Genomic DNA, 23,383 nt, shown 5'->3' on the forward strand with positions numbered 1-23,383 from the left:
GTATATTGATTGCAGATTTTTTTTTAATATATATTTTTTAATTTTTTATTATAATTACGTAGTTTTTCACAGTTAAGTAATATAGCAGAAAGCACCGGTCTCTAGCGCCACCTGGTGGTTGAATCTGCTCCGAGCTCTGCCAGTCTGAACCAATGCGAGGAGCCTGGACCTTATTACTGTTTAAGGATAGCGTTCAAAATCTTTCTCCTGGTCACTGAACGGTCTCGAACTAAAAACATACACCCAGGTCTTATTAGCTCCACATGTAGCCTCCATGGCCCTCTGGTCATCAGGGACAGGTTTATGGTGTGTTCCCAGAATCAGGACCAAACATTGTGATGCATCATTCAGCTTTAATGATCCTCACCTGTGGAATAATCTCCCCAAACACCTGGGGTCTGCTCAAACTGTCTTTAAAATCAGACATGAAAACCATATTATTTGCTGTTTTCTTGACCTTTCCAGCACTTTTATTACCTGTTTGTTTGGGGTTTTTTGGGAATATGTCAATGGCTCCCCTTAAATCATCTTTATAATTAATTTTAAAATTATGTTCTGAATATATTTCTTTGCAGTTGTAAAGCACTTCAAATTGGCCTCGAGTGTGAATAAACTTATATTCTTTATGAATCTTACTTTATTTTCAATTGTGGAAACACACACACACACACACACACACACACACACGCATAAACCTGCTGTCACTGTTCAACTTGAACTCGTTTTTTGTGCATTATTTTGCAGATGTGTATGAAAGTGTTCAATGAGGTCATTTAAACCTTATCTTCCCTCCAACAGTCTGTCACTGTTCCACTTTCGTTTTCCACCCATCTAACCTGATAAATTGTGTGATTTGACCTCAGGTCAGTGACACTGGTGTTCTACTTTAGTTTGTGTTTGTGTGAAGGTTTAACTTTCGTTTTCCGCCGCGTCCACTTCACAGTTTCGTTTCTGACTCGTAAAAAGCGGCTCTCTCCCGGAGAGGCAGTGACAGCTATGTTTTCGTGGGGAGAGGACAGTCGCCGGGGCTTCCGGCTCAAAGGAGGCTCACTTGTGGACAGAAGTGCAGATGGATGGCTCCATCATTTAGACCCCGGTTATCAAATCGTGGATTTGTCTGCGGTTGGCAGTTGGCTGGCTTTCGTCAAAAGCAACGGGAACTCGTTCATCATTGGCACAACCGACAGCAAAGACGGGAAAACAGTCAGAGGACAGAGTGAGCATCATTTTCTGTCTGTGTTCAGGACCCTCCTCATCCTCTGACCGCCTGTGTTTCTGTGATCTGTCAGAGTTCGTGAAACACACGGAGAAGATCCACGCTGTGTGTTGCAGCGATGACGCCGTCACACTGCTATCCGAGCGAGGAATCCTGCTGTCCCTGAACGCAACACAGTCCTCCATCCCCCGGTGAGGCTTTCTGCTTCACAGGAACTCTGAACCAGCTGGTTTAAACGTTTATTCTGTGTGACTGTTGTCTGATCGTTGCTGACAGACGTCAGGTCGAGTCTCACGGACAACAGAGGCTCACATTGATTGGATAGCATAACACTGCGTTGGCTGGTAAACAGCAGAATTAAATAGTAAACACTAGCATTAGCTAGTAAACAGTAGCATTAGCTAGCAGACAGTATTATTAGATAGTAAACAGTAGTATTAGCTAGCAGACAGTATTATTAGATAGTAAACAGTAGTATTAGCTAGCAGACAGTATTATTAGATAGTAAACAGTAGTATTAGCTAGCAGACAGTATTATTAGCTAGTAAACTAGTACAGCTAACAGATAGTATTATTAGCTAGTAAACTAGTACAGCTAGCAGACAGTATTATTAGCTAGTAAACTAGTACAGCTAACAGATAGTATTATTAGCTAGTAAACTAGTACAGCTAGCAGACAGTATTATTAGCTGTAGTATTAGCTAGTACTGTAAACCGTATTAGCCATCAAACAGTAGCATTAGCTAGACAACAGTAGGATTAGTTAGCAAACACATGATAAAAAAGCAGCGACTATAATAAACAAAACCAATCATATCTGACCCAATACAGACAGCTCAACTTTTACGTGACTCCTACGTTACTGATTGTCTATAACTTTCCACGGATCTTGTTGTGACCACGGAGAAAATCCTCCGTCGTTTTAGGGATTTCCCACAATCCTTTGGTTCCCCCGTTGAATGTAGGTTCCGATCTGTACCAGCAGATGGCGCAGTTGTTCTGTTTATAAAGATTTATCGTGACCCCTTTTTTTTTTTTAATCCGTAGCATCGAAGCTAATTGTTTCCTTCCACATCCACGTCTTTTTATCTCAGACCCGTGGAAGGATTGAGGAACGTACCGGTGTCTCAGGTTTCTTGCGGCAGCCATCATTCAGTCGTCCTGACTAAAGGTAGGATACAGGAAATAAGGCCGTTGCCTTATTTATTTATATTTATGAACAACTATTAATAAGCTGTTTTCTGTCATTTTAATTACTTTATTTTTACTGACTTTATTTTTCTTTTCTTTTTTACTTTAATTTTTAATTTTATTGTTCTTATAATTTAATGGAAGATAAAATGTAAAACTGATTTTATTTTATTATTTCAATGTAGAGATAGGGTCAGGGTTTGACTACTCAAAGTCCTTCAGTTCTGTGTCTTGGGTGTGACCCAGATTGCATCATGGGACATTGTGATCCCCCATAGATGGTCAGGTGTACACATGGGGTCAGGACTCCAGAGGCCAGCTGGGTCTGGGAAAGGCGAGGTTCAGCTCCAGCTCCCCCCAACGCCTCCAGTCGCTGTCAGCGATCCCCCTGGTCCAGGTCTCAGCTGGGGGGGAGCAGAGCTTCGCCCTCTCCCTCTCTGGAGGTGTGTTCAGCTGGGGCCGAAATGACCATGGGCAGCTTGGGCTGGGAGACGAGATGGGTAAAAAAAAAAAATCTCTTCGATCCTGTTTACAATTCATTAAAATAATTTTTTCGACTTTCAAATCTGACCTTCAATTTCTTTTCTACAGACAGACACACGCCAACTTCTATTTCCTGTCTGAACATGAAGAAAACGGTTGACATTTCTTGTGGAGACGACCACACTGTTACTCTGACGAAGGTTAGGTTGAGAAATCCGGCTAAAGACCTTTAATATGACACTCAAACCCAACGAGTTCCCCTCTGTGCTTTTTGTGCACTCTGTTCCTAAATCTCAGATTTCAACACAATACCATAAGACTTTACCTCCAATAAATCTAGAAAAGCAAATGTTTGGAGATTCCTTCTATGTGAAGGCCCCAGTGGCCAGAGAGAAAATTATTAAGAGGTTCTCTGCTGACTAAAATGTTCTGGTTGCTTCCTCAGGCTGGTGCGGTGTTCACATTTGGGTCTGGTCAGTTCGGACAGCTTGGGCACAACTCCTTCAGAGATGAACTACGACCTCGGCTTGTAGCGGAGCTCTGGGGGGCAAAGGTCATCGGGATAGCATGCGGACGGTACTATTAAACCACCAGTGCAATAAATCTGTTCCTGTTTGCTTTGTTTTTCTGAAATGGCATTTTTAGATTTATTTATAAATCATTCTGATCAAGCTGACGCCTTCAGACATAATCACTGCGTCAGTCTGTCGTATTTGCCTGTATTTGGAGGTTTTATAAACCTTTCTGTTCAGTATGGATTTGTTTATTTATTTTTTATTAATGTAAAAGCTAAGTTGAACTTTTCCAATTGACATTCTCATTTCACAATTTTAAAATAAAATGTAATAAAAAAAATATAATATGAACCCTTTCCTCAGGCATCACACACTAGTGCTGACAGCCTCCAGCAGGGTTTACTCCTTTGGACGTGATGAAGAAGGCCAGCTGGGACAAAGAGAAGAAAGTCACCCATCTGTTCCACTTCCTGTTGAGCTACCACGGGGTAAATACCGTACATCTGTGCCACAAGTCGATTCAGTCATGAGTCCATGGAGGATTCCTGCTTTTATTCTACCCTATCATTGTTCCAGAAAGTGCTGATGGACCAAAAATCAGAAAAATCTTTGCAGGAGGAAACGGTTCGTTTGCGATTAGCTCGTCTGAACAGGTAACCCAGAATTCAGCGACTGGTCATGATGGCTGGACGTGTGTTATTATGGGCTTCGGGTCACTCTGTGTGTTTCACAGGATGTTTGTGACCAGTCTGATATCGCCATCATTGACAATGCAACGCAGGATTCTCTTGGCGGCTTGATTGATAAATGGACCTCCGAACATGATTCAAAGTCATGGAAGAAGATAAAAAAGTAGGTATTAAAATGCTGGTAGTCCTTTTTGACTGTTGTTATGAGGAATCATCTGTTTTCCAGTGTTTTTTAGTTGGAAACCAAAAACTTAATTTTTCTAAAATTGTTCCATCTTCACAGAGAAATTCATCAGACGTTTTCCTCGGCGTCCTTTCTGAACAAAAGCTTCCTCGAGCAAAGGTGAGGCCAAAACCTCTTCATTTTGTCTTGTTACCATGACAACAACTTACATCTATTGTTATGCAGCACACATTATCTTGCACCTGGATTGTTTTTCTCATCATTTTAGTTTTCATTATCTGAATGTTATTTCTGACTGCTAAGTTAAGAGAGCTTTTACTCATGTAAATATAAGTCACCTCCTAGTTTTATCGACGATACCTGAGGCGTCTTTTTTTGTGTTTTTAGAGGCGATAAACATTTCCAGACTTCGTCTAACTACTCTGGATTGAACTTAACGCTGGCACGGACTGCTTTCAAGAGCTTGGTGACGAAGGACAGTGTGCTGGCAGAGGTACATCTCAGAGATCCATGAAAACACAAATATCTGTGTTGTCTCAAAGAACTTGATGCATTCATCTTTATTATTAGCATAAAAATAGCTTACAATACAACCAGCCAGCGAGCCTAGCTCTGTTCACGTCTTTGACCTTTGCAACCCTTCTCAACCCCACAGGTTGAAGCTGCTGTCTTGCATTTGCTGCCTTCCCTCGACAGGAATCCGGCGGGACTTGAGGGGTTGAGGATCCACCTGCTTCTCAATGAGCTCCTGCACGCCGTCCGAAGCCACAAAGGTCAACCAGCGAACACCAGGCTCGCTGAGGCAGCGGCTGCCGCCGTGTTACGTTTGTCTGCCGACAACCTCCAGGTCGTAGGTACTGTCAGGATGAAGTGGGCAACATCATTCAGGGGTTCCTGAAGGAATGTTGGTGCCTGACCAGTTAGAAGTTAGGGAAGAGTTTCATTATGGATTCTGGATTTTGTAGGGAGGCCAACACAAGAGGGATATGATGTGATTTAAGAGCAGAAAGCCGTTTCATTTATGTGTGCACATTTTTGTGTTGTCTTCTTCAGGGAACTGGTGGTCCTCTCTGTCGCTTCCCACCATGGTAAAACACGTTAAGGTGTGGAGGGGGGCCCTGTCAGTGATCCTGTCCTCCAAACCAGTCCCTCGCAACTCTGGTGTCAAAAACCTGCTCCTTGTTCTCCAGTATATGTACAATGTTAGTGTTGGGTGTTGTTTTTACTGTAAACTCATATATCCTGATCCTGAACCACTAGTCTGAGGCCAAGTCCTCTTTTTAGAGGGTTTGGGTTCTGACTTGCCCCCCAGGATGGAATTACTGTGGGTAGTGGTTCAAATCTTTTCCTAAGACATGGGTTGGGTCGAAGTAGACGCCTGGTTAGCTTGAAAACATAAATTTATTCTATTTCTATACCAACCAGTGATGACTCTGACCTCGTTTTCCCCCTCAGGGATCAATAATCTGACTCTGATTTACATGTCAGAACCAAATCATAGGTCAAAACAGGAACAAGTGGAATCAGGCTTCACTCACTGTTACTACAAAATGTTAAAACGACATTTTCTGGCATGTTCTGCAGGTCAACAGGAGGATTCCAGAACCTAGAATACCAGACAGTGATTTTTGTGTGGTGGTTGATAAGCAGTTTCTCTATGAGGATCTGAAACTTTGGCGCTCAAAGACACGTCGCAAGGTAAATCAGCACGAGGCGATCAAGTCAGCTTATGTCTTCTAACCAGCACTGACAATAAAATGTCAGCTTTCCTTTATTTTAAAGACCGCGTGTGCTTCTCCCTCATTTAGAACGTGCACGCAGAGCCGCTTATCCTTTGTAGCTTTCCAATCGTGATGGATCTGCAGACGAAGATAACGGTTTTTCACTTCAACACTTTTGAAACGATGGTAAGTAAAAGAAGTCGTGCGAAATGTCAACAGAACACTGTAATTGTTTGATTTGAATGAATAAAGTGTTCATGAATTTCACTCCAGCTTGAAATGGTGCAGCGTCATTTTGTTAATTTGAGAATGGAGTACGGGTCAGTTTTCCCTGAAGACGGTTACTTTGTGCTGGACCTAAGGCGGGTGTCGGCTCTGGAGGACACCTTTGAACAGCTAGCCGCTGCTAGCGATGATGACTACAAGAGGCCGCTTGTGGTAAACTTTAATATGATATCTAAACCTGGAACAAACCCATGCCGGATGACACGTGGTTGTGTTTTCATTCATTAATGAGTTCCTGGTTTCTGCTCTTTTTTTATCGCAGATCTATTTCGATGAAAACTATCAAGTCGATAATCTCTATAAGAAAGACTTTTTCCATGATGTTTTTCACGAGATTGTGTCACCGCAGTCTGGGATGTTCATGTTCAACGACTCTGAAACTCTGGTGTGGTTCACTTCCAAAGTAAGACTTGAGATCCACGTGGTGGAAACTGCATTTTTCTGTCTATTCAAACAAAGGAAACCTTCAAGTATTTTTGTGATAAACTAACCGTCCCATCAAACCCCAGGCGACACAAGACGACCCGAGGTTCTTCCAGTTGGGGATTCTTTGTGGATTGGCTTTGTTCAACGACTGCATCGTACACTTCCCCTTCCCTCTGGCTCTGTTCAAGAAGCTGCTTGGTGTGGAACCGTCACTGGGGGATATAATCGAATTCAACCCATGCATTGGAGAGTAAGAGCAAATTCATGTCTTTTCAAAGCACAGAGGCTGCTGTTTGTACCATAGTTTGTTTCTTTTATTGTTTTTTTTTTTAGGAGTTTGCTTTACATCCTGGAAGACTATACAGACGATGACATAGAAAACCTGGACATGTACTTTTCAGTAGGTGTTTCACAGAGAGACAATCGAACCATCAGTTATCCTTTCCTGAATCACTGATGTGACTTTCACCGTATCTTCTTCTCCTCTTCTGTAAAACCAATCAACAGATCTCTTGGGACGGGACAGAGGTCGCCCTCGATCCTGAAAATCCTGACAAGTCAGTGACGAGTCAAAACAAGTGAGTGTGACTTGTGACAGACCTTTTTGACGGCACCACGAATGAATGTTGGTCATCAACATGAAGGTAACAGCTGCCATAAGGTTCACAGAGCTGCCTCTAAAGCTTTATCTCTGCAACAGGAAGGAGTTTGTGGATGCCTACGTAAATCATGTGTTCAACGCGTCAGTGCAGGGTGTGTTTGGGGAGTTCAAGCGAGGCTTCTTCCAGGTCTGTGACAGAGATTTGGTGAAGTTGTTTCGACCAAGGGAGTTGCAGGAGGCGTTGGTGGGCAAAGAAATCCACGACTGGGCAAAGCTGAAAGAGGTACAGTCCAAAAGACGAGCTCTTCATTAATACTACGAGTTATTAATGGACAGTGTATTGAGGTGTCAGTGTTCTGACCTGTAACCAGAACACAGGCTATGAAGGCAGCTACCATGTCGGCCATCCTACCGTACAGATGTTTTGGGAGGTGTTTGATGAACTAAACGAGGATCAGAAGAAAGCTTTCCTGTGTGAGTATAGTTTGATATTATATATTTATATATATATAGCGACATTTGAGACAAAACCAGACAGTTGGAATATAGTTGAGGTTTCCACGGGAACCGGCGTGTAGAGATATTTTGTAGATTGTTTTCAAGAGCAATGGTGGTTGTTGGGAATCACAACTTTCTCCTGCTGCTAGGGTTTGTGACGGGATTCGAAAGGCAGCCTATTGCTGGGATGGAAAAGATCAAGATGACCATCAGAATGGAACAAGTGGACGACCTCTCCGATGACCAGTACTACCCTGAGACACATACCTGTTTTTCTGTTCTGGAGCTGCCTCAATACTCAACCAAGGGGATAATGAAAACAAAGCTGGTTGAAGCCATTAGCGGCAGTCGAAGGGTCAACAAGTGATGGTGCAGGCGTCGAACCGCTGACCAAAACTCAGCACTTTGGAACTCTTCATGTTAATGTGGTGTAGTTAATATATAATTATATAATCTATAATCTATAAAATGACATGTGGGACCATCGGGTTTTTTCGCAGAACATAATTTAAAATTGTACAATTGTGGAAGGAATGACGACTCGTTTTTTAAGAATTAGTTTTAAAAAAAGTTTTCGTTGTTTTGTGTCTTGAGTTTTCTGGAAATCCGACGCGTCAGCTGTGTCCCTGAAGCCCTCTTGCTCAGCGGTCACACACTGACACCTAGTGGCAGATTTGTGTAACTACAACAACTGTTTTTGGGCCATTTTCGCTTCCTGCTCTGTCTCTCAGTCCGACTGTTTTTGTTTTACGATGAAACTGAACAGCAGAATTCTGTCTGTAGTTTATGATGAATGCTTAACGGGAATCCCGCTGGGATGTAAAGTATGTTTGAGGCTCCTGTGTGTCCTGGGTATGTATAGCACTGATAACGTCTGTTTTGTACCTTGTAGTGCGGTAAGTGACTACTAGATGGCGCTGCTTTAATTAAAACAAAGGGTATTGTTATTTTTAAAGCACCTCTTCTGAAGGACCCACTCAGTCAGGGTTGGACATATGTGTGTAACAATTAAAAATGCTATTTATTTTTGAGAGGTGTATTTTTCATTTATTAATCTTGAGATTGTGTGAATTTTATCTCAATATTGTTCTTTATTACCTCCCGCTTCAGAGTGGTGATGAGTACATCATCACTTTGTCAGTGTTTGCAGATAGAAACCGTTGCAGATAGAAAGATGAAACAAAAAGCACGTTACTCCGGTGGCAAAGGGGATGAAAATGAGATGATGACCTTGATCTTGAGACAACTAGGTCAAAGTCAAATTTCACTCAGGAACCGGATAAGATAGAAGGACGAGGAAGAAGGCCAGAGTGTGTAAGACCATAGATCAAAGCTTGGGCTTTAATCAGTGAAAAACTAGCTTTCATCTTTGACCTATGCACGTAGGTCAGGGTAAGATTTTGAATTCAGAGGTGTTGTGGGATGTTGTATGGGAGACAGAGGATATAAGGCTATTGCAAAATGTTATCCTTGGACAGGCGTGAAGAATACTCCACTAGAGAAAAATTTTATTTTTTTTATTTTTACATTTTATTTCATTTATTTACTTATTTTTTAATTTATTCAGTTTATTTTTCTTCTTTCCAGACATGTTATTACAACATATTTCACTTTCATCAGTGCTAAAACATCATCAGCAACGTCCGGAAAAAAAAAAAAGGTTTAACGGGTAGAAGCCGTCATGCCGTTAATGATCATATTCACCTCTGTCAGCAGACAGTGTTTATACAAGAATCAACCAGTTTGTTGCAGACACTTTAACAGTTACACATGGTATTATATTGTCAGAAGATATCAACATGCTCTTTAAAGTCTCAAAGTTAATGTTATCCCATGTTATCACAAATACATGTTTTGTTTTTGTTCATTAATCCATGTTTCTGACATCAACGATGTTGATTTTTTCAACGTTTCCATGAAATACTTGACGTGTCCAAAATCGTAGAGCTCCCACCATTGAAGTGACTCTGTTGTGCTGATCTTTGGTGGAGTAACAATTCTTGTCTTTATTGCTCATATTTCACCAACTCCTCTGCACTCCTGATCACCATTGTTTCCATCTATCCATAGTTATCTCCAGGTCCCTCAGTAGAGAACTCTCTTGTTGCTCCAGAGATTCGATGTCGGCACTATCCACAGCATTTCTGTAATTCCTCGGCTTGATTTTGGTTCCAGTGATGATCACATCATTTATACGAATGCTTTGTTCCAAATCATCCATTCTTTGTTGTCCCTGTTCCAAGACAACAATTATTCGGTCTTTTTCTTCCATGTCTTTCTGCATTTTCTTCATTTTGTCCTTCATCTCTTCCAAGGCGTCTAGCACTGGTTTTAGCTTTTCTTCCAACTCTTTATCAAAGTCAGTCCCTAACTTATCAAAGTTGCTCTTTAACTCACTCTTTAATTCTTTCATAGAGACCATCGGGTCTTTAGTATCCACCGATTTTCCTTTTGGTTTCGTCTTTTTGAAAAGAAGAAGTGAGAGAGATGGTGACAACAGGAGACAGAAGAAAGACGTCTGCTCCCGTTGAGAGCCGCAACTGTCGGTAAAACAAACTTTTCTAACAAACAAACAATAGGATAATGGTGAGTAGAAATCAACCGCCACTTGTTCTTCTAAAGACTGACACCTGTTTTTCAGGTTCTCTGTCTTTGTAAATTTTGGATCTTTACAAAATTTTGGATCTTTATTGAACATTTTCAGTGCATGGCAAAACACCATTGTAGCGCTGGACGAAACAACTTTTGGGTTTAATAAATATTTAAAAGTTTGATGTGGATGTGTGTTGGATTTCCACTTGAAATAGGTCAAATTTCTTGGACCTATTTGCATAGGTCAAATATCAAAGCTAGTTCAGTGTCAGAGGTCAGCAGCTTGGTTGCCATGGGTAACCCCTGTCCTCCAGATAAAAGCCATAAAAGCATCAAAGCCATCAAGGTGTCCTTTGATGTCTTAATGGATAAATGATTGTAGATTGCGGGGGCAGACCAGTGAGTTCTTGTACACCTGGCTTCCCACCACGTTACAGTCTGTTGCTCAGGTAAGACGCGACATCTGTGAGTCAGGAACCCACCCACCCTCATCCTTCTTATTGTCCAGATATCACAGAAACTGAAACAGATAACTGAATAATTTTATGTTTAACACCAACTTTTTCTTTTTGTCTTGGTAGCTTCCTCTGCACAAACACAGCAAACATGACACCTAAAGGTGCCAAAGGTTGGTTCAGTAGGTTCAGTCTTTAACTGATTTGGGTTCAATGTCATCCTTTGTTAGTCAGAAAGGTCTATGCTGCCATTAAAATGCCTGTCTGGCATTATTGTTTGTTTTAAAATGTGTCTCTGCTTGTGCCCGTCATGAAAACCTTTAATGGATAGATGTTGGTAATTAAAAACGCTTATACAGGACCCCAATTTAAGTTGTTGACTAGCCGTAGGATGTTTTATTTTAGTCCGCTGTTTTTTAACAAAAAGTGAAATTTTTTTTGCTTGTTGGATTTCCTGAAAACAAGGTTATAATTCTGTTGTCAGAAAGTTTAACATGATTTTATTGTTTTCTCTGGTGAAGTATTCTTCACGCCTGTCCAGGGATTAAATTTTGCAATAGCCTTATATCCTCTGTCTCCCATACAACATCCCACGACGCCCCTGAATCAAAAATTTTACCCTGACCTACATGCATAGGTCAGAGAGTTTTTCATTGATCAAAGCCCAAGCTTTGATCTTACACACTGTGGCCTTCTCCCTCGTCCTTCTATCTTATCAAACTGAAGGAAAGCCAAAAACAATCAACATAGATTTTAATATTAATGCTAATGCTTTCTTAAATCAAAATGCTTCACGTGGTGGGAAGCGTCCAGGTGTACAAGAACTCACTGGTCTGCCCCCGCAATATACAATCATTTATCCATTAAGACATCAAAGGACACTTTGATGGCTTTGATACTTTTGGGGCTTTTATCTGGAGGACCGGGGTTACCCATGGATGTAAAAACAAATGCTGCTGCAATAACCTGTCGTATGCAAAGTATTTTAGACTTCCTTAAGAGATACAGTAGACAATGGATGATAATGTAATAATCTCAAATGTAAATCTTTATCAATAAAGTTGTCACAAATTATATGGACTGTATGTGATTTTTTTCCTTGAAGACTTCGATATGCCGATTATGTAATGTTTATCAGATTTGCTCCGTTTCAGCTTTACATCTTGGCTGTGTCTGTTTAATTTTTGGTGTATTCACATATTTTTATATTTTGTGCCGTCATGTACCTCAGGTGTAGTACCTGTTGCCCCTTGGAACGTATTCAGTCAAGGTATTACTTTTAGACATCAACCCGCAAATGTTTGTAAAATAAAGGATATATTACATGTAGATTAACGTTGATGCGTTATTATAGGAAACATTTACTCGTATTTTGAAAAGCGAACCAGAAGTTGTTTACGTCAATTGTGATTTTTGCTACCTCACTTGTGTACTTTCTGAGAAAAATGATTTGTTTTAAATTTAGATAGAACACAATAGAACACAATAAAGTCAGTACCTCACTTCTTAACACATCCACCTTTGAGTCAACCATGAAAAAAAAAAAAAAAAAGGGCGGAAAGAGTTCGATGATTGAGCAAATTAAATTTAAATTAAATTAATGAATACATTTTTCCACAGCGGATAATAAGATTTCATCCTCATGCATTTTGTCATACTGCAGCAAAGTTGCATAGCAAAGAAATTTTAATAAATTTTGTATCCTTATAAGATGTTGTATCACCGGTCTCCCCCCCGGGTCACAGCCCGGGCGGGTCACCGGGGCTTGACGTCCCCTATCCCGGCGTTCTGCTCCAGCTCCACTCGGTTCTCCAGCAGGACCAGGATAGCTACCTAGCTTCGTTCTTTCCGTCAGTTTGTCGAGATAGAGTGTCGTTAAACCGGGCAGTGTTCAATAGCCTGATGTCCATAATCTAATCTAATCTAATCTAATCCAATCCAATCCATGAGTTGAGGTCAAATTCACAAAGCAGGGTTAACAAATCCTGAGTAAACTCTGGGTTGACTTACCCTGAGCCTGTAATCCAGGGTGTGTGGTTTCACAAAGACTGCTCAGGGTCAGTTTTGTCAACCCAGGATAAGTTCACCCGGGTACAACTCCAACAAGAACCAACGCAGTCAGGCTGCAGGGCAAACACAACCAGGAAGTTTGCTTTCTCCTCAATTCAACAATTTACCCCGACCTACCTGCATAGGTCAAAGATCAAAGGTAGTTCAGGATCAGGGGTCAGCAGCCTCGGTTGCCATGGGTAACCCCTGTCCTCCAGATAAAAGCCATAAAAGCATCAAAGCCATCAAAGTGTCCTTTGATGTCTTCATGGATAGATGATTGTAGATTGCAGGAGCAGACCAGTGAGTTCTTGTACACCTGGACGCTTCCCACCACGTTACAGTCTGTTGCTCAGGTAAGACCCGACATCCGTGAGTCAGGAACCCACCCACCCTCATCTTATTGTCCAGATATCACAGAAACTGAAACAGATAACTGAATAATTTTATGTTTAACACTAACTTTTTCTTTTTGTCTTGGTAGCTTCCTCTGCACAAACACAGCAAACATGACACCTAAAGGTGCTAAAGGTTGGTTCAGTAGGTTCTTCAAATCCAGCAGCTCTGCCTCCAAGGCCGAGGCGGAGGTGGAGAGGATCACGAAGGAGAACGTGAGGAGGAAGATCGATGATCTGTCCAAAAAGCACAAGAATTCACCTGAGTACGAGAGAACCAAGATGCTGGAGGTAAAGAGTCTGTTTTATCACGAGTGTCAATGAATTTCGAGGTGACCTTCTGATTCTTCTGCTCGTCTGTCTGTTTGTGGCTTTTGTTTATTTTTATTTTTATCTCGTGGTGATTGTTTCAGAGGATTCTTCACCTGGAGACGTTGCAAGAGAGAAACCAGCAGCAGTTTCTTGTAAAGGAGCAGGAAGTAGAAGCCCTCAGACAGCAGCTGACAGCTAAAGAAGGAGAGGTATGTTCATGGAACCTCTGAGGAGAAATGCCTCTTCTTTAGTGTGTACTGTCGTTTGCATTGAGCTGAGAATTTCATACAGACAAGTTCATATCCTGCTTCTGCTTGAAGACCGAAGGTTGTAGAAAACAATCAGGTCTCATGTTGTTGTGTATTCCAGGTGGGATCACTGCGGCTCCAGCTGGAGCAGCGGAGGAAGGAAGATGAGCGAAGAGATATGATGTTCCAGAATTTGTCACAAAAGACAGAGAACCTGAAAAACAGGTGTCAGTCTTTAGAAGAACAAGTGGCGGTAGGTTGATTTATATTCACCGTCATCCTTTTGTTAGTTAGAAAAGTTGATGCTGCCATTAAAATGAGTATTGGATTTCCTGAGGACAAAGTTATAATTCTGTTGTCAGAATTATTTTTATGGTTATATAATCTATGTTGCTTCAAACCCAACTTCTGGAAAAACAAAAATTACAATTTGGAAATGCAGCTGCAGCTATTCTTCTGTCCACTAGGTGGCACTCTGGTGGCCTCCTTATGTTTCTCTCAGCTGCTGACTTCACCATCTCTCTCCAGATCAGCCACATCATGGACATGATGGAAGTGTCGATTGAAAGCGGTGGTTATCAGATTCCAGTTTATATCACGACCCTGTTTTTCTCCCTACAGAATGAACTGGCACCACCTGGAGACGTGGTTTCAGCGCAAGATCAACTGAGAGATGTGAGTCCAATCACAGATTTCCTGCTTGTTTGTTTCAGTTTGTGTGAAGCTTGTTTATCCAAAATATCTGAATATAAATAAGTAGCATCAGCAAGGACTAAACTGGATGCATCCTAATTTTGAAACAAAACTTTCTACATACTCGTGATTAAAATGATAGAAAACCACTAACCCACAGAAATTAAAGAGTTTTTTTTTTGTTTTTATTTACGTGTGCTTGAACTGAAGGTCTGTTTTTGCTCCCCACCACCAGGCTCTGGAGAAGAACAAGCAGTGGCTGGTGTACGACCAGCAGAGAGAGGCCTACGTCCAGCTCATCGTTGCTCGCTCAGTGGAGCTGGAACAGCAGTTGGCCGAGGCGAAGAAGCAGCAAACTAACGCAGAGGGTGAGTACCTGAGACACTATCAAATAGTGCATCTCTTAATATTATATCAACATAATGCTTGGTACCACAGAAATATGTTTCGATTAGTCAGGATATCCACAAATTTTCAGTGCCCTTTTGGGGTTTTTTTGTGTTCTTTTGCCTGATCTCGGGTACTGGTGGGTAACTTGTCAGCCCTGTTTTGCAGGGTCGTCCTTTCAAGAGAAGAACGATGAGCTGGAAGTCAAGATGCAGCTGCAGGCAGAGCGACTCAGCAACAGGTAAAGGAAGTGTGCTCTTGTGGTAGAAACATAAAGTTCATCCTTAAATGTGATGAGCGAAAAAAATATGTAGGCGTACGATCAAGGGTGGGCTTGAGATCGGATGATTGCCCCACCTGGACTGATGATAATCACTGAATGTGCAAACAAGAACAAGGTGTCTTCAGTGGTTAATTCCTGTATAGGTAAAAACTGTTATTCTTCATATTTACGTGGATTATTTGACACTGCATTTAGACATGAGGCGTCAGAGGAGAAGAAGGTGGACAAGATGGCAGCGGAACTAAAGAACGTGAAGATCAGGCTGAAGGAGGAGAAGAAGAGATCTGCCATCCTTCTCCTGCAGGTGACACTTGCCGTCACTCTTGTTTTGTTTTTTTCTTTCATTTATAGATGATATGTACTCAGTATCTCTGGAATTCAGCATTGCATTTTACAGATGATTTGGCCGTTACAGGTAGATATGCTGCAGGGATCTCTTCTGGGTCAAGAAGAAGAGCAAAGCAGAATTGCAGCTTTGGAGCAACAGGTAAACCTGAACACGTTTTTTTTTACAGAAACATAGTCAAACAGTTGGGAAGCTATCGCACTGGAAGCACACTTTGTGAGTTTTGTGTTCTCTGCCCCCGTCTAACATCAGATATCTGCCACGGACTTTGAGAATGAAAGGACTGATCGTCTGACCATGCAGCACCAGTTACAGAAGATGCTGAAGGAGCTCCACAAGGCACAAAGTCGGTTATCTAAACTGGAGTCTGCTGTAAGTGTCACCGAACATTAAAATACTGTTATGTTCACTGTTAAATCAGGTAGAGGGAGTAGCTCTGCCTGTGGATCTACACAGATGGTATTGTACAGAACCTTCAAGTATTCTAGCAGCAATGCCTAATGTCGTATTTTTATATTTCAGAAACAGACGGACACCCGTCTCTCAGAGCCCAGCTCCCACAACAGCCTGGCGTTGGATCGTCTTGACATCAGTGGTCCTCGTGCTCCCACGTCTCTTCGTAAATACTCCAGCCTCCTGGATGAGATCTTCATGACGTGCCCAAAGTGTCAGAAACCTTACCTCGCCAGACACTACACGGAACTGCTGACGCACATCGACGACTGCACCGCTTGATCTAGAAGAGGGAGGTTCCCAGTGTGTCGTCCAGCTTCTGACTCAGAGACGCAAAAATAAAGCAGTGCATAACATGAGCATCTACCTTATGGCTTCTACCTGCTATGCTCGGCAACCGCCAGATGGTGGCAGCAGAGCACCACAGTATGGAGCCAGGTGGAGCTGGAGGTGACTATAGTAATACAGAATGTGCAGTACTTTTGATTGGATGTGAATGTTAAATATGATTATTGTGTGCATATAATGTCGTAATTAAACACAGAACCACTGTACCATCATTGTGGGTAACCTATAGAAGCTGCCATGCTGTGGTGTTGTTGGAGCCTGTGTGTCGACCAACACTGTGTATGGTTGATCGTTCTCAGGAATAAATAAATGAACCATCCACCTCGACTCTTGAGCCATTCTTTATTCAACCAGGAGAACAGGGTGGTCACATTTTACATCCAGATATTTTCTACCTTGTTACTTCCACCCCTCTTTAGACCTCTAAATTTATCAGTGCTTCTGCTACTTATCATTCATTTGTTCATCATGGGGGGGCTGGGGCCTATCCCAGCTGACATGGGATAGGCCATGTCAACAGGGCATGAGGCAGGGGAAACTCTGGGCGCAACGCCAGTGCACCGTGGAGCCACACAGAGAGGCAGACAAAGCATGTACAAGCATTGAAAAAACGTATTCTCCGACTGGATCAAGTTCCAAACAGATGGAATATTAGTTTTAGATAAAAATAAGATAATATTAGTCATTCATTCATTTTCCTAACCACTTCATCCGCTGTCCAAAACTGTTTAAGTCAATCCACTGGACATTGAGAAAGTTTTTTGAAGAGCTTTTGCCTCTCATCCAAGAGGCTTCTTCAGTGTGTGTGTGTGTGTGTGTGTGTGTGTGTGTGTGTGTGTGTGTGTGTGTGTGTGTGTGTGTGTGTGTGTGTGTGTGTGTGTGTGTGTGTGTTTACAGCAACTTCTGATGTATTTCAGTATTCAGAATGATAAAGTACAATGTGACTTCCTGTAGAGAAGGTCTCTCATGTTGTTGAATGAATTCTGCTTTCACCAGAAAAGTGCTCAGAACACTCCCTCTAACGCAACGAACCCCTGATTTATCAAATAGTGAGCTGACCACACAGCTGACAAGAAAAAATCGACCCACCTCAAATGTTTACAGTGTGTTCTTTCCACTCAGGTTCATGGTCGCCCACTGAGTGTTTGTTCCTTAGTCCACTGCTCCGGATGGCAAAGTAAATCTTTCATTCTACATGGAAACCCTGTTTCCCTACTTGTCACATGACTTTGATTCTTTGAATCCTTTGAATCTTTGAAGTTTGGGTCTTCTTGCCTCCATCTATTTGTCTTAACATCACTCCTGTTCCTCAACCCTCATCAGATTAATTCCAATAGAGGCAAAATGGCCAGCCGCTTCTCCAGATTCTTTTCCTCCAAACGAAACGTGAAGATCCTGTCGTTCGCCGGGGGCTCGCTGGCGACCGGATTCCTGCTCCCCCGGTTCAGCAGAGAGGACAGATTCGGTGGCTCGATCCGCAGAAGGTTCCCGGCCAGGTAACCATGATGCTGGCTAGCGTGTCTGCTCCAGATCCACAAACTAATATTATATCGATGATTGTTGTCAATTCAGATGTGAATGACATCTGTGTCATTAACAATGTGTACTTAATACTATTTTAATTAATTAAATTGGAAACACAATTTAAGATTTTAAAGAAGAAAAAGGATTCTACGGGGAGAGTTTGTTTCTGAAGAACTCAATTTAAGGAAGGGTTGTTTTTTTTCCTTGAGAACTATTTTGAATCATCTTTGGCTTCAAATGATATCAAACCAATGTTGGGAGGGTTTCAAACCTTTGCCATCAATTTGATTAATGATTTAGTGAATATATCTTTAAAAAAAAAAAAAAATTAGACAAAACAATGTCAGATATAATGTATAAATTATCCAAATTTTGTTGATTATGAATAATATGAGCTCTGGCATCATCCAGCCTGGATCCGACCGGACCAGGCCCCTGGTGGTCCACTGGTGAGTCTAGCAGATTCCAGTTGCTCCTGAATGCACACACCCTGAAAAGTACAAATAAATGATGGACATGAACCATAATAAACCGGTTGAAGGCTCCAAAAGGTGTCATTCATACACTTCAGATTAATTTCTTCTTCCTGTTTGCATCACAGCGTTGTGAGTGTTCACGTGTTCGTCCGGTCATCCGTTCGTCCATCCATTAGTTAGTCCACCAAATATCTTCACAACCGTTGCAGATAGAAAGATGAAACAAAAAGCACATTACTTGGACAGCAAAGGGGATGAAAATGCATTGATGACCTTGACCTTGAGAAAACTAGGTCAAGGTCAAATTTCAACTTTTTGTACACTCGGTAACCGAATAACATAGAAAGACGAGGGAGAAGGCCAGTATGAGTGAGACCGTAGATCAAAGCTATTGCTTTGATATATGAAAAGCACTAGCTTTGATCTTTGACCTATGTAAGTAGGTCAGGGTAAAATTAAAGCACTAGCTTCGATCAATGCAAGTACCTCAGGGTAAAATTTTCCAATTCAGGGGTGTGGCGGGATGTTGCAGTCTGTGACTGCATTGGTTCTTGTTGGACTTGTGGTGGTTGGTTTAGTTTCTGGAGCACATCTCAATTTGTTTGTTTAATGAAGTCATTTGGCAGACTGTACAACGGCTGCTCTGCTTGTTAGTTGGAAGGTCTTGGGTTTGAACCGTCTTTTCTCATCACTTTACACCTGCTCCGTCGCGCCCACGCTGCTAAAAAGTTCTCGTCATCTCATTTTGTCCATGTGTCTGTGCAGCGCGGAGTACCCTGACCTCATCCGACACAACAACTACATGTCCAGTAACCTGACCCCCGCCCTCTACGCCCAGCTGTACGATAAAACCACCCCCAAGGGGTTCACGCTGGACCAGGCCATCCAGACGGGCGTGGACAACCCCGGACATCCCTTCGTCAAGACTGTTGGCATTGTGGCGGGAGACGAGGAGTCGTATGAGGTCAGACTGTTTAAACTGGTACATGTTGGCTTCTCATGACTGGGTGAAAAGAAGTGCACCAGCAGTCCAAACTGTTATGGTGCAACAGAGTCTAGACATGGGGTGGGCTATTCATTTTACGAGGTGCAACATAAGAAACCTGAATTGTGCCAGAGACCCACACCAACAATAACTTAAACTTAATTCCGCTCAACTTCCTTTCATTGTCAAATGCACTAAATTAAATATTTTGAGTAGTACTGATAATCGGAAAAATAAAAGTTATTTATATTAGGCTATTTGAAAATGTGATGTTTACTTAATGTAATTTGCGTAATTTGCGTGCATGTAGTTTATGATTGACCTCACGTTTGTCCACAGTTTGCCCAGGTTTAGTCTAGATATTGTTCTTTTATCGTTGGTCTGTCTCAGGTGTTTGCTGATCTGCTGGATGCTGTCATCAAAGAGAGGCACAACGGCTACGACCCCCGCACCATGACACACCCCACCGACCTGGACGCCAGCAAGGTAACGCTCCCAGCACTCGTTGTCCGTCGGTTTCTCTTTCTTATCTGACAAGTGGTGCTGCTTCCAAGTGATGATTTTTCCACACCCGACTTTGTTCCAGCTCCAGTCGGGCCAGTTCGATGAGCGCTATGTGCTGTCGTCCAGGGTGAGGACAGGTCGCAGCATCCGGGGGCTGAGCCTGCCACCCGCCTGCACCCGGGCGGAGCGCAGGGAGGTGGAGAGGGTGGTGGTGGACGCCCTCGCCGGCCTGAAGGATGACTTGGCCGGGAGGTATTACAGTCTCACCCTGATGACAGACGAGGAGCAGCAGCAGCTCATCGATGTGAGGGATGCTGTTATAAAGACGCCAGGAGCAGAAGTTTCTGTCTCCATGACGATGATGACGCTATCCTGTTTTCACCACATTTGGCTCGTTGAGTAAAAAACTTCTCTGTGTTTATAACAGGACCACTTCCTCTTTGACAAACCCGTGTCCCCCCTGCTGACCTGTGCTGGTATGGCTCGGGATTGGCCCGATGCCCGTGGTATCTGGTGAGTTGGGTTAACGGTGTGGAAACCCGAAACCCTAACCCTGAACCCAAACCCTGAATCCTAAACCTAATCCATAACCTGAACCTAAACCCATTAAGGGAACTTACGAATGATGAATCGGGTGATGTTCTGTTAAACATTTTTGAAGCTTCACAGCAAAGCTTCCTCCTAAAATACTGAAAAATATGTGACTAAAAAACTTCTAACCTGAAATCCTCCTTTTGGAGACGGTGCAGCAGCTCAAACTGTTCCCAAAGGAAAAAACCCTCTTGTTCCCTTTGCATTAGAGTCTAATTAAAATGACTAATTATTAATACTGAAAAATATTATGGTATATGGGTTTTACATACAGTTCTGTATATTTCTCCATTCACTGATGATTTTTGAGCTAAAACATCTTTAGACCCACCAGAATTCCAGAGGCCGTCTTGCTGCAAGAGTTTCTGCCTTGCAGCAGTAACACTTGCTCCTCTTCCTCACCCCTTCATTCAACTGTCTCTCCTCTACCTTATTTATTCATTCTTGTTTTTCATCTCCAACCCCCCCTTTAGGCACAACAATGAAAAGAACTTCCTGGTTTGGATCAACGAGGAAGACCACACCAGAGTCATCTCTATGGAGAAGGGAGGCAACATGAAGCGAGTCTTTGACAGGTTCTGCAGAGGCCTGAAGGAGGTGAGTGTGATCATGTGACCGTCGACATCGCAGTCGTCTAAGTAAAAACACGAGTGTTTAAAGAAGTTCAGAAACACTCCTGCCAAAATGTCCAAAGACGTGCTTTTAGACAAACTAATTATTTGTCTGTTTTGCTCCAAATGCTGCACGACGACGAAATAAAACCCTCCTGGAGTTTTTTATGTTTTTATGTTTGCCCCAAATGTGAGAGGTTCTTCTTCTTCCGTCAGGTGGAGCATCTGATCCAGGCCAACAACAAGGAGTTCATGTGGAACGAGAGACTGGGGTACATCCTCACCTGCCCCTCCAATCTGGGCACGGGGCTCCGGGCCGGGGTCCACGTTAAGCTGCCCCTGCTGAGCGAGGTAATGGATTACTGGTAACTGGGTATAGCAAATACATTTTAAAAAAATTTATTTTTAGAGTTAAAATATGCAGAAAAAAAATCCTAAATCTTTATTTTTATTTAAATTTAATTCAGTATTTGATGAATTCTCCATTGAAACAAGAGAGCATTTGTGGAGTGGGGTCTGAACGACGATGAAGATCCACCACTGCTCCACCAATGTGACTGTGGGAATGTTGGACGACGTCGTGCTGACATGCTGACAATAGTTATTTTACTTATTAATTAATATATCGATAATTTCTCTTCAAACCCTCAAGGATCCCCGCTTCGGTGAGATCCTGGAGAACCTGCGCCTGCAGAAGCGAGGCTCCGGTGGGGTGGACGCCGCTGCTGTGGACGGCGTGTTTGACGTCTCCAACCTGGACCGCCTGGGACAGTCGGAGGTAGAACACGCCTGTGGATGTACAACATGTTTATGTCATCACCTATATGTGGTAGGAACCTGGAGGTGGAGCTTCTGTTGATGACATCATGTGTTCTACCACAGGTCCAGCTGGTCCAGGTTGTGATCGATGGCGTCAACTACCTGATCGAGTGCGAGAAGAGACTGGAGAGAGGTCAGGGCATCAAGGTGCCCCCACCCATCAAACAGTTCAAATAGACACTAACCCCCCCCACCCCCGTTCAATGTTTAGCAGCCATATGGGGTCACAAGTCCAGAGAAGTACTTCCTGTTCGCAATACGCACACGCAAGCCTCAAACGTGTAAGGATGTGGTGAAATACTGGGAGCATCAATCTCTTATTTGGTTGTGGAGAGAAACAGACAGCGATAAGATGTCAATATGTGAGTTTTGGATGTCGGGTCCATGTCAGGAAAGAATAGGAAGTTGGTTGACCTTATAAGAAAGAAGGTCAATTTTACTGTGAACTGGAGAGGAGGAGGAAATGCAATAGGTCTGAAAATTTGTTAGCCAGCACTGATCGTATAATGTATAATGTAACATACTAATATAACAAATAATATGTAATGTAATAATTGTGTTGAACTGTGATATTTGTCTGTGATTGAAATCAATGAAGCTGCTTAAGAGTGACAAAATGAAGGTTCCCCAGACTCCTGAAGGCACCAGAACACCAACCCATCCCCGGGACAGCGACCCGTCGTCGGGAGTTCTCCCACAGGATTCTACTTTCTGTTCACTTGTTTGGGTGTCTGTAAAATGTTATTGGGACGCGTTTCACCTGATGAGGGTCTGTTGGAGAGAAGGACAGTACCCCTAAAATAATACCGATATCCAATAACATTTTCCAGGAAGTTAAACAACCAATCATCAGTCGATTGCATGTGATTGTAAGATTCAATGACAGCCTGCTTCTGTGAAGGAAACAGTGCATTTTTATTTCGCAACACAGAATTTAAACTTGTACAAGTGTAGAACGAATGACGACTATTGTTGTTACGAATTATTATAACTTCAAGTTTTTATTGTCTCGTGTCGCTTGAGTTACTGAATTCCGACGCGTCAGCTGCGTCCCTGAAGCCCTCTTGTTTAGCGGTCACACAGCGACACTCAGTGGCAGATTTGTGGAACTACAACAAATCGGTTCGATCCACTTTCGCTTCCTGGTCTGTCATTCAGTCCGACTATTTTTGTTTTCTGATGGAAATAAACAGTAAATATCTGTGTGTAGTTTATGATAAACACTTGACGTGAATCCCGCTGGGATACGATGCATTTTGGGGGCTCTTGGCGTGTCCTGGATATGGATGTAACGTTGATAATGAGAACACCCAATTAATGAAAGCTCCAAATTTCGTTGTTTGGATTGAACAATGTCAATTAAAGTGATGCAGTAGATTTACTGTAGTCAAAGGATAATCTCTATTTCTGTACACATACACACAACTTAACAATGAGTGAAAAAGGAATAAGATTTAAAATGTAATGACTGGGTTACAAAAGTTTTTTTCCTGCCTTTCATTT

The 23,383-nt window shown here is 42.4% G+C and overlaps 3 protein-coding genes across 4 annotated transcripts; all 3 read left to right on the plus strand.

The window, feature by feature from the left end:
- The first annotated feature begins 277 nt into the window (after window positions 1-277).
- Window positions 278-8,840, plus strand: LOC137594431 (probable E3 ubiquitin-protein ligase HERC4). The gene is made up of 23 exons (XM_068313892.1): window positions 278-1,216; window positions 1,290-1,407; window positions 2,311-2,387; window positions 2,686-2,907; window positions 2,999-3,090; window positions 3,336-3,466; window positions 3,769-3,893; window positions 3,982-4,058; window positions 4,139-4,257; window positions 4,378-4,437; window positions 4,666-4,771; window positions 4,934-5,132; window positions 5,332-5,480; window positions 5,863-5,976; window positions 6,087-6,185; window positions 6,273-6,437; window positions 6,547-6,687; window positions 6,794-6,960; window positions 7,044-7,110; window positions 7,218-7,288; window positions 7,411-7,594; window positions 7,683-7,785; window positions 7,959-8,840. Exons 1-23 carry the CDS (start codon window positions 997-999, stop codon window positions 8,174-8,176), a joined length of 3,024 nt encoding a protein of 1,007 aa, XP_068169993.1. The 5' UTR covers window positions 278-996; the 3' UTR covers window positions 8,177-8,840.
- Window positions 8,841-13,414: 4,574 nt separating this feature from the next.
- Window positions 13,415-16,304, plus strand: LOC137593718 (centrosomal protein of 55 kDa-like). Its single transcript, XM_068312655.1, has 11 exons — window positions 13,415-13,591; window positions 13,714-13,821; window positions 13,940-13,942; window positions 13,982-14,113; window positions 14,482-14,535; window positions 14,789-14,921; window positions 15,109-15,181; window positions 15,419-15,527; window positions 15,639-15,710; window positions 15,822-15,941; window positions 16,092-16,304. Exons 1-11 carry the CDS (start codon window positions 13,415-13,417, stop codon window positions 16,302-16,304), a joined length of 1,194 nt encoding a protein of 397 aa, XP_068168756.1.
- On the plus strand, window positions 15,435-22,057 carry LOC137593618 (creatine kinase U-type, mitochondrial-like). 2 transcript variants are annotated; one of them, XM_068312501.1, is made up of 9 exons: window positions 15,435-15,443; window positions 19,143-19,334; window positions 19,746-19,841; window positions 19,942-20,163; window positions 20,287-20,372; window positions 20,924-21,047; window positions 21,278-21,412; window positions 21,714-21,839; window positions 21,944-22,057. In XM_068312501.1, exons 2-9 carry the CDS (start codon window positions 19,173-19,175, stop codon window positions 22,055-22,057), a joined length of 1,065 nt encoding a protein of 354 aa, XP_068168602.1. In that variant the 5' UTR covers window positions 15,435-15,443; window positions 19,143-19,172. The 2 variants fall into 2 exon arrangements, with proteins under 2 accessions (XP_068168602.1, XP_068168601.1); XM_068312500.1 differs by lacking the exon at window positions 15,435-15,443 and adding an exon at window positions 17,715-17,866 and having other exon boundaries at window positions 19,136-19,334.
- The last annotated feature ends 1,326 nt before the right edge of the window (window positions 22,058-23,383 follow it).

Source organism: Antennarius striatus, chromosome 4, assembly GCF_040054535.1.
Source record: "Antennarius striatus isolate MH-2024 chromosome 4, ASM4005453v1, whole genome shotgun sequence".
Lineage (NCBI taxonomy): Eukaryota > Metazoa > Chordata > Actinopteri > Lophiiformes > Antennariidae > Antennarius > Antennarius striatus.

Bases quoted from the DNA above. Each gene is read 5' to 3' on its own strand.
- LOC137594431 (XM_068313892.1), top strand. From the start codon at position 997: ATGTTTTCGTGGGGAGAGGACAGTCGCCGGGGCTTCCGGCTCAAAGGA. The intron at 3,467-3,768 runs GTACTATTAAAC...CCCTTTCCTCAG, and splicing joins ATCGGGATAGCATGCGGACG to GCATCACACACTAGTGCTGA. The intron at 7,595-7,682 runs GTACAGTCCAAA...ACCTGTAACCAG, and splicing joins ACTGGGCAAAGCTGAAAGAG to AACACAGGCTATGAAGGCAG.
- LOC137593718 (XM_068312655.1), top strand. From the start codon at position 13,415: ATGACACCTAAAGGTGCTAAAGGTTGGTTCAGTAGGTTCTTCAAATCC. The intron at 15,528-15,638 runs GTGACACTTGCC...TGGCCGTTACAG, and splicing joins CTGCCATCCTTCTCCTGCAG to GTAGATATGCTGCAGGGATC. The intron at 15,711-15,821 runs GTAAACCTGAAC...GTCTAACATCAG, and splicing joins TTGCAGCTTTGGAGCAACAG to ATATCTGCCACGGACTTTGA.
- LOC137593618 (XM_068312500.1), top strand. From the start codon at position 17,715: ATGGCCAGCCGCTTCTCCAGATTCTTTTCCTCCAAACGAAACGTGAAG. The intron at 19,842-19,941 runs GTAACGCTCCCA...ACTTTGTTCCAG, and splicing joins CCGACCTGGACGCCAGCAAG to CTCCAGTCGGGCCAGTTCGA. The intron at 21,413-21,713 runs GTAATGGATTAC...CAAACCCTCAAG, and splicing joins AGCTGCCCCTGCTGAGCGAG to GATCCCCGCTTCGGTGAGAT.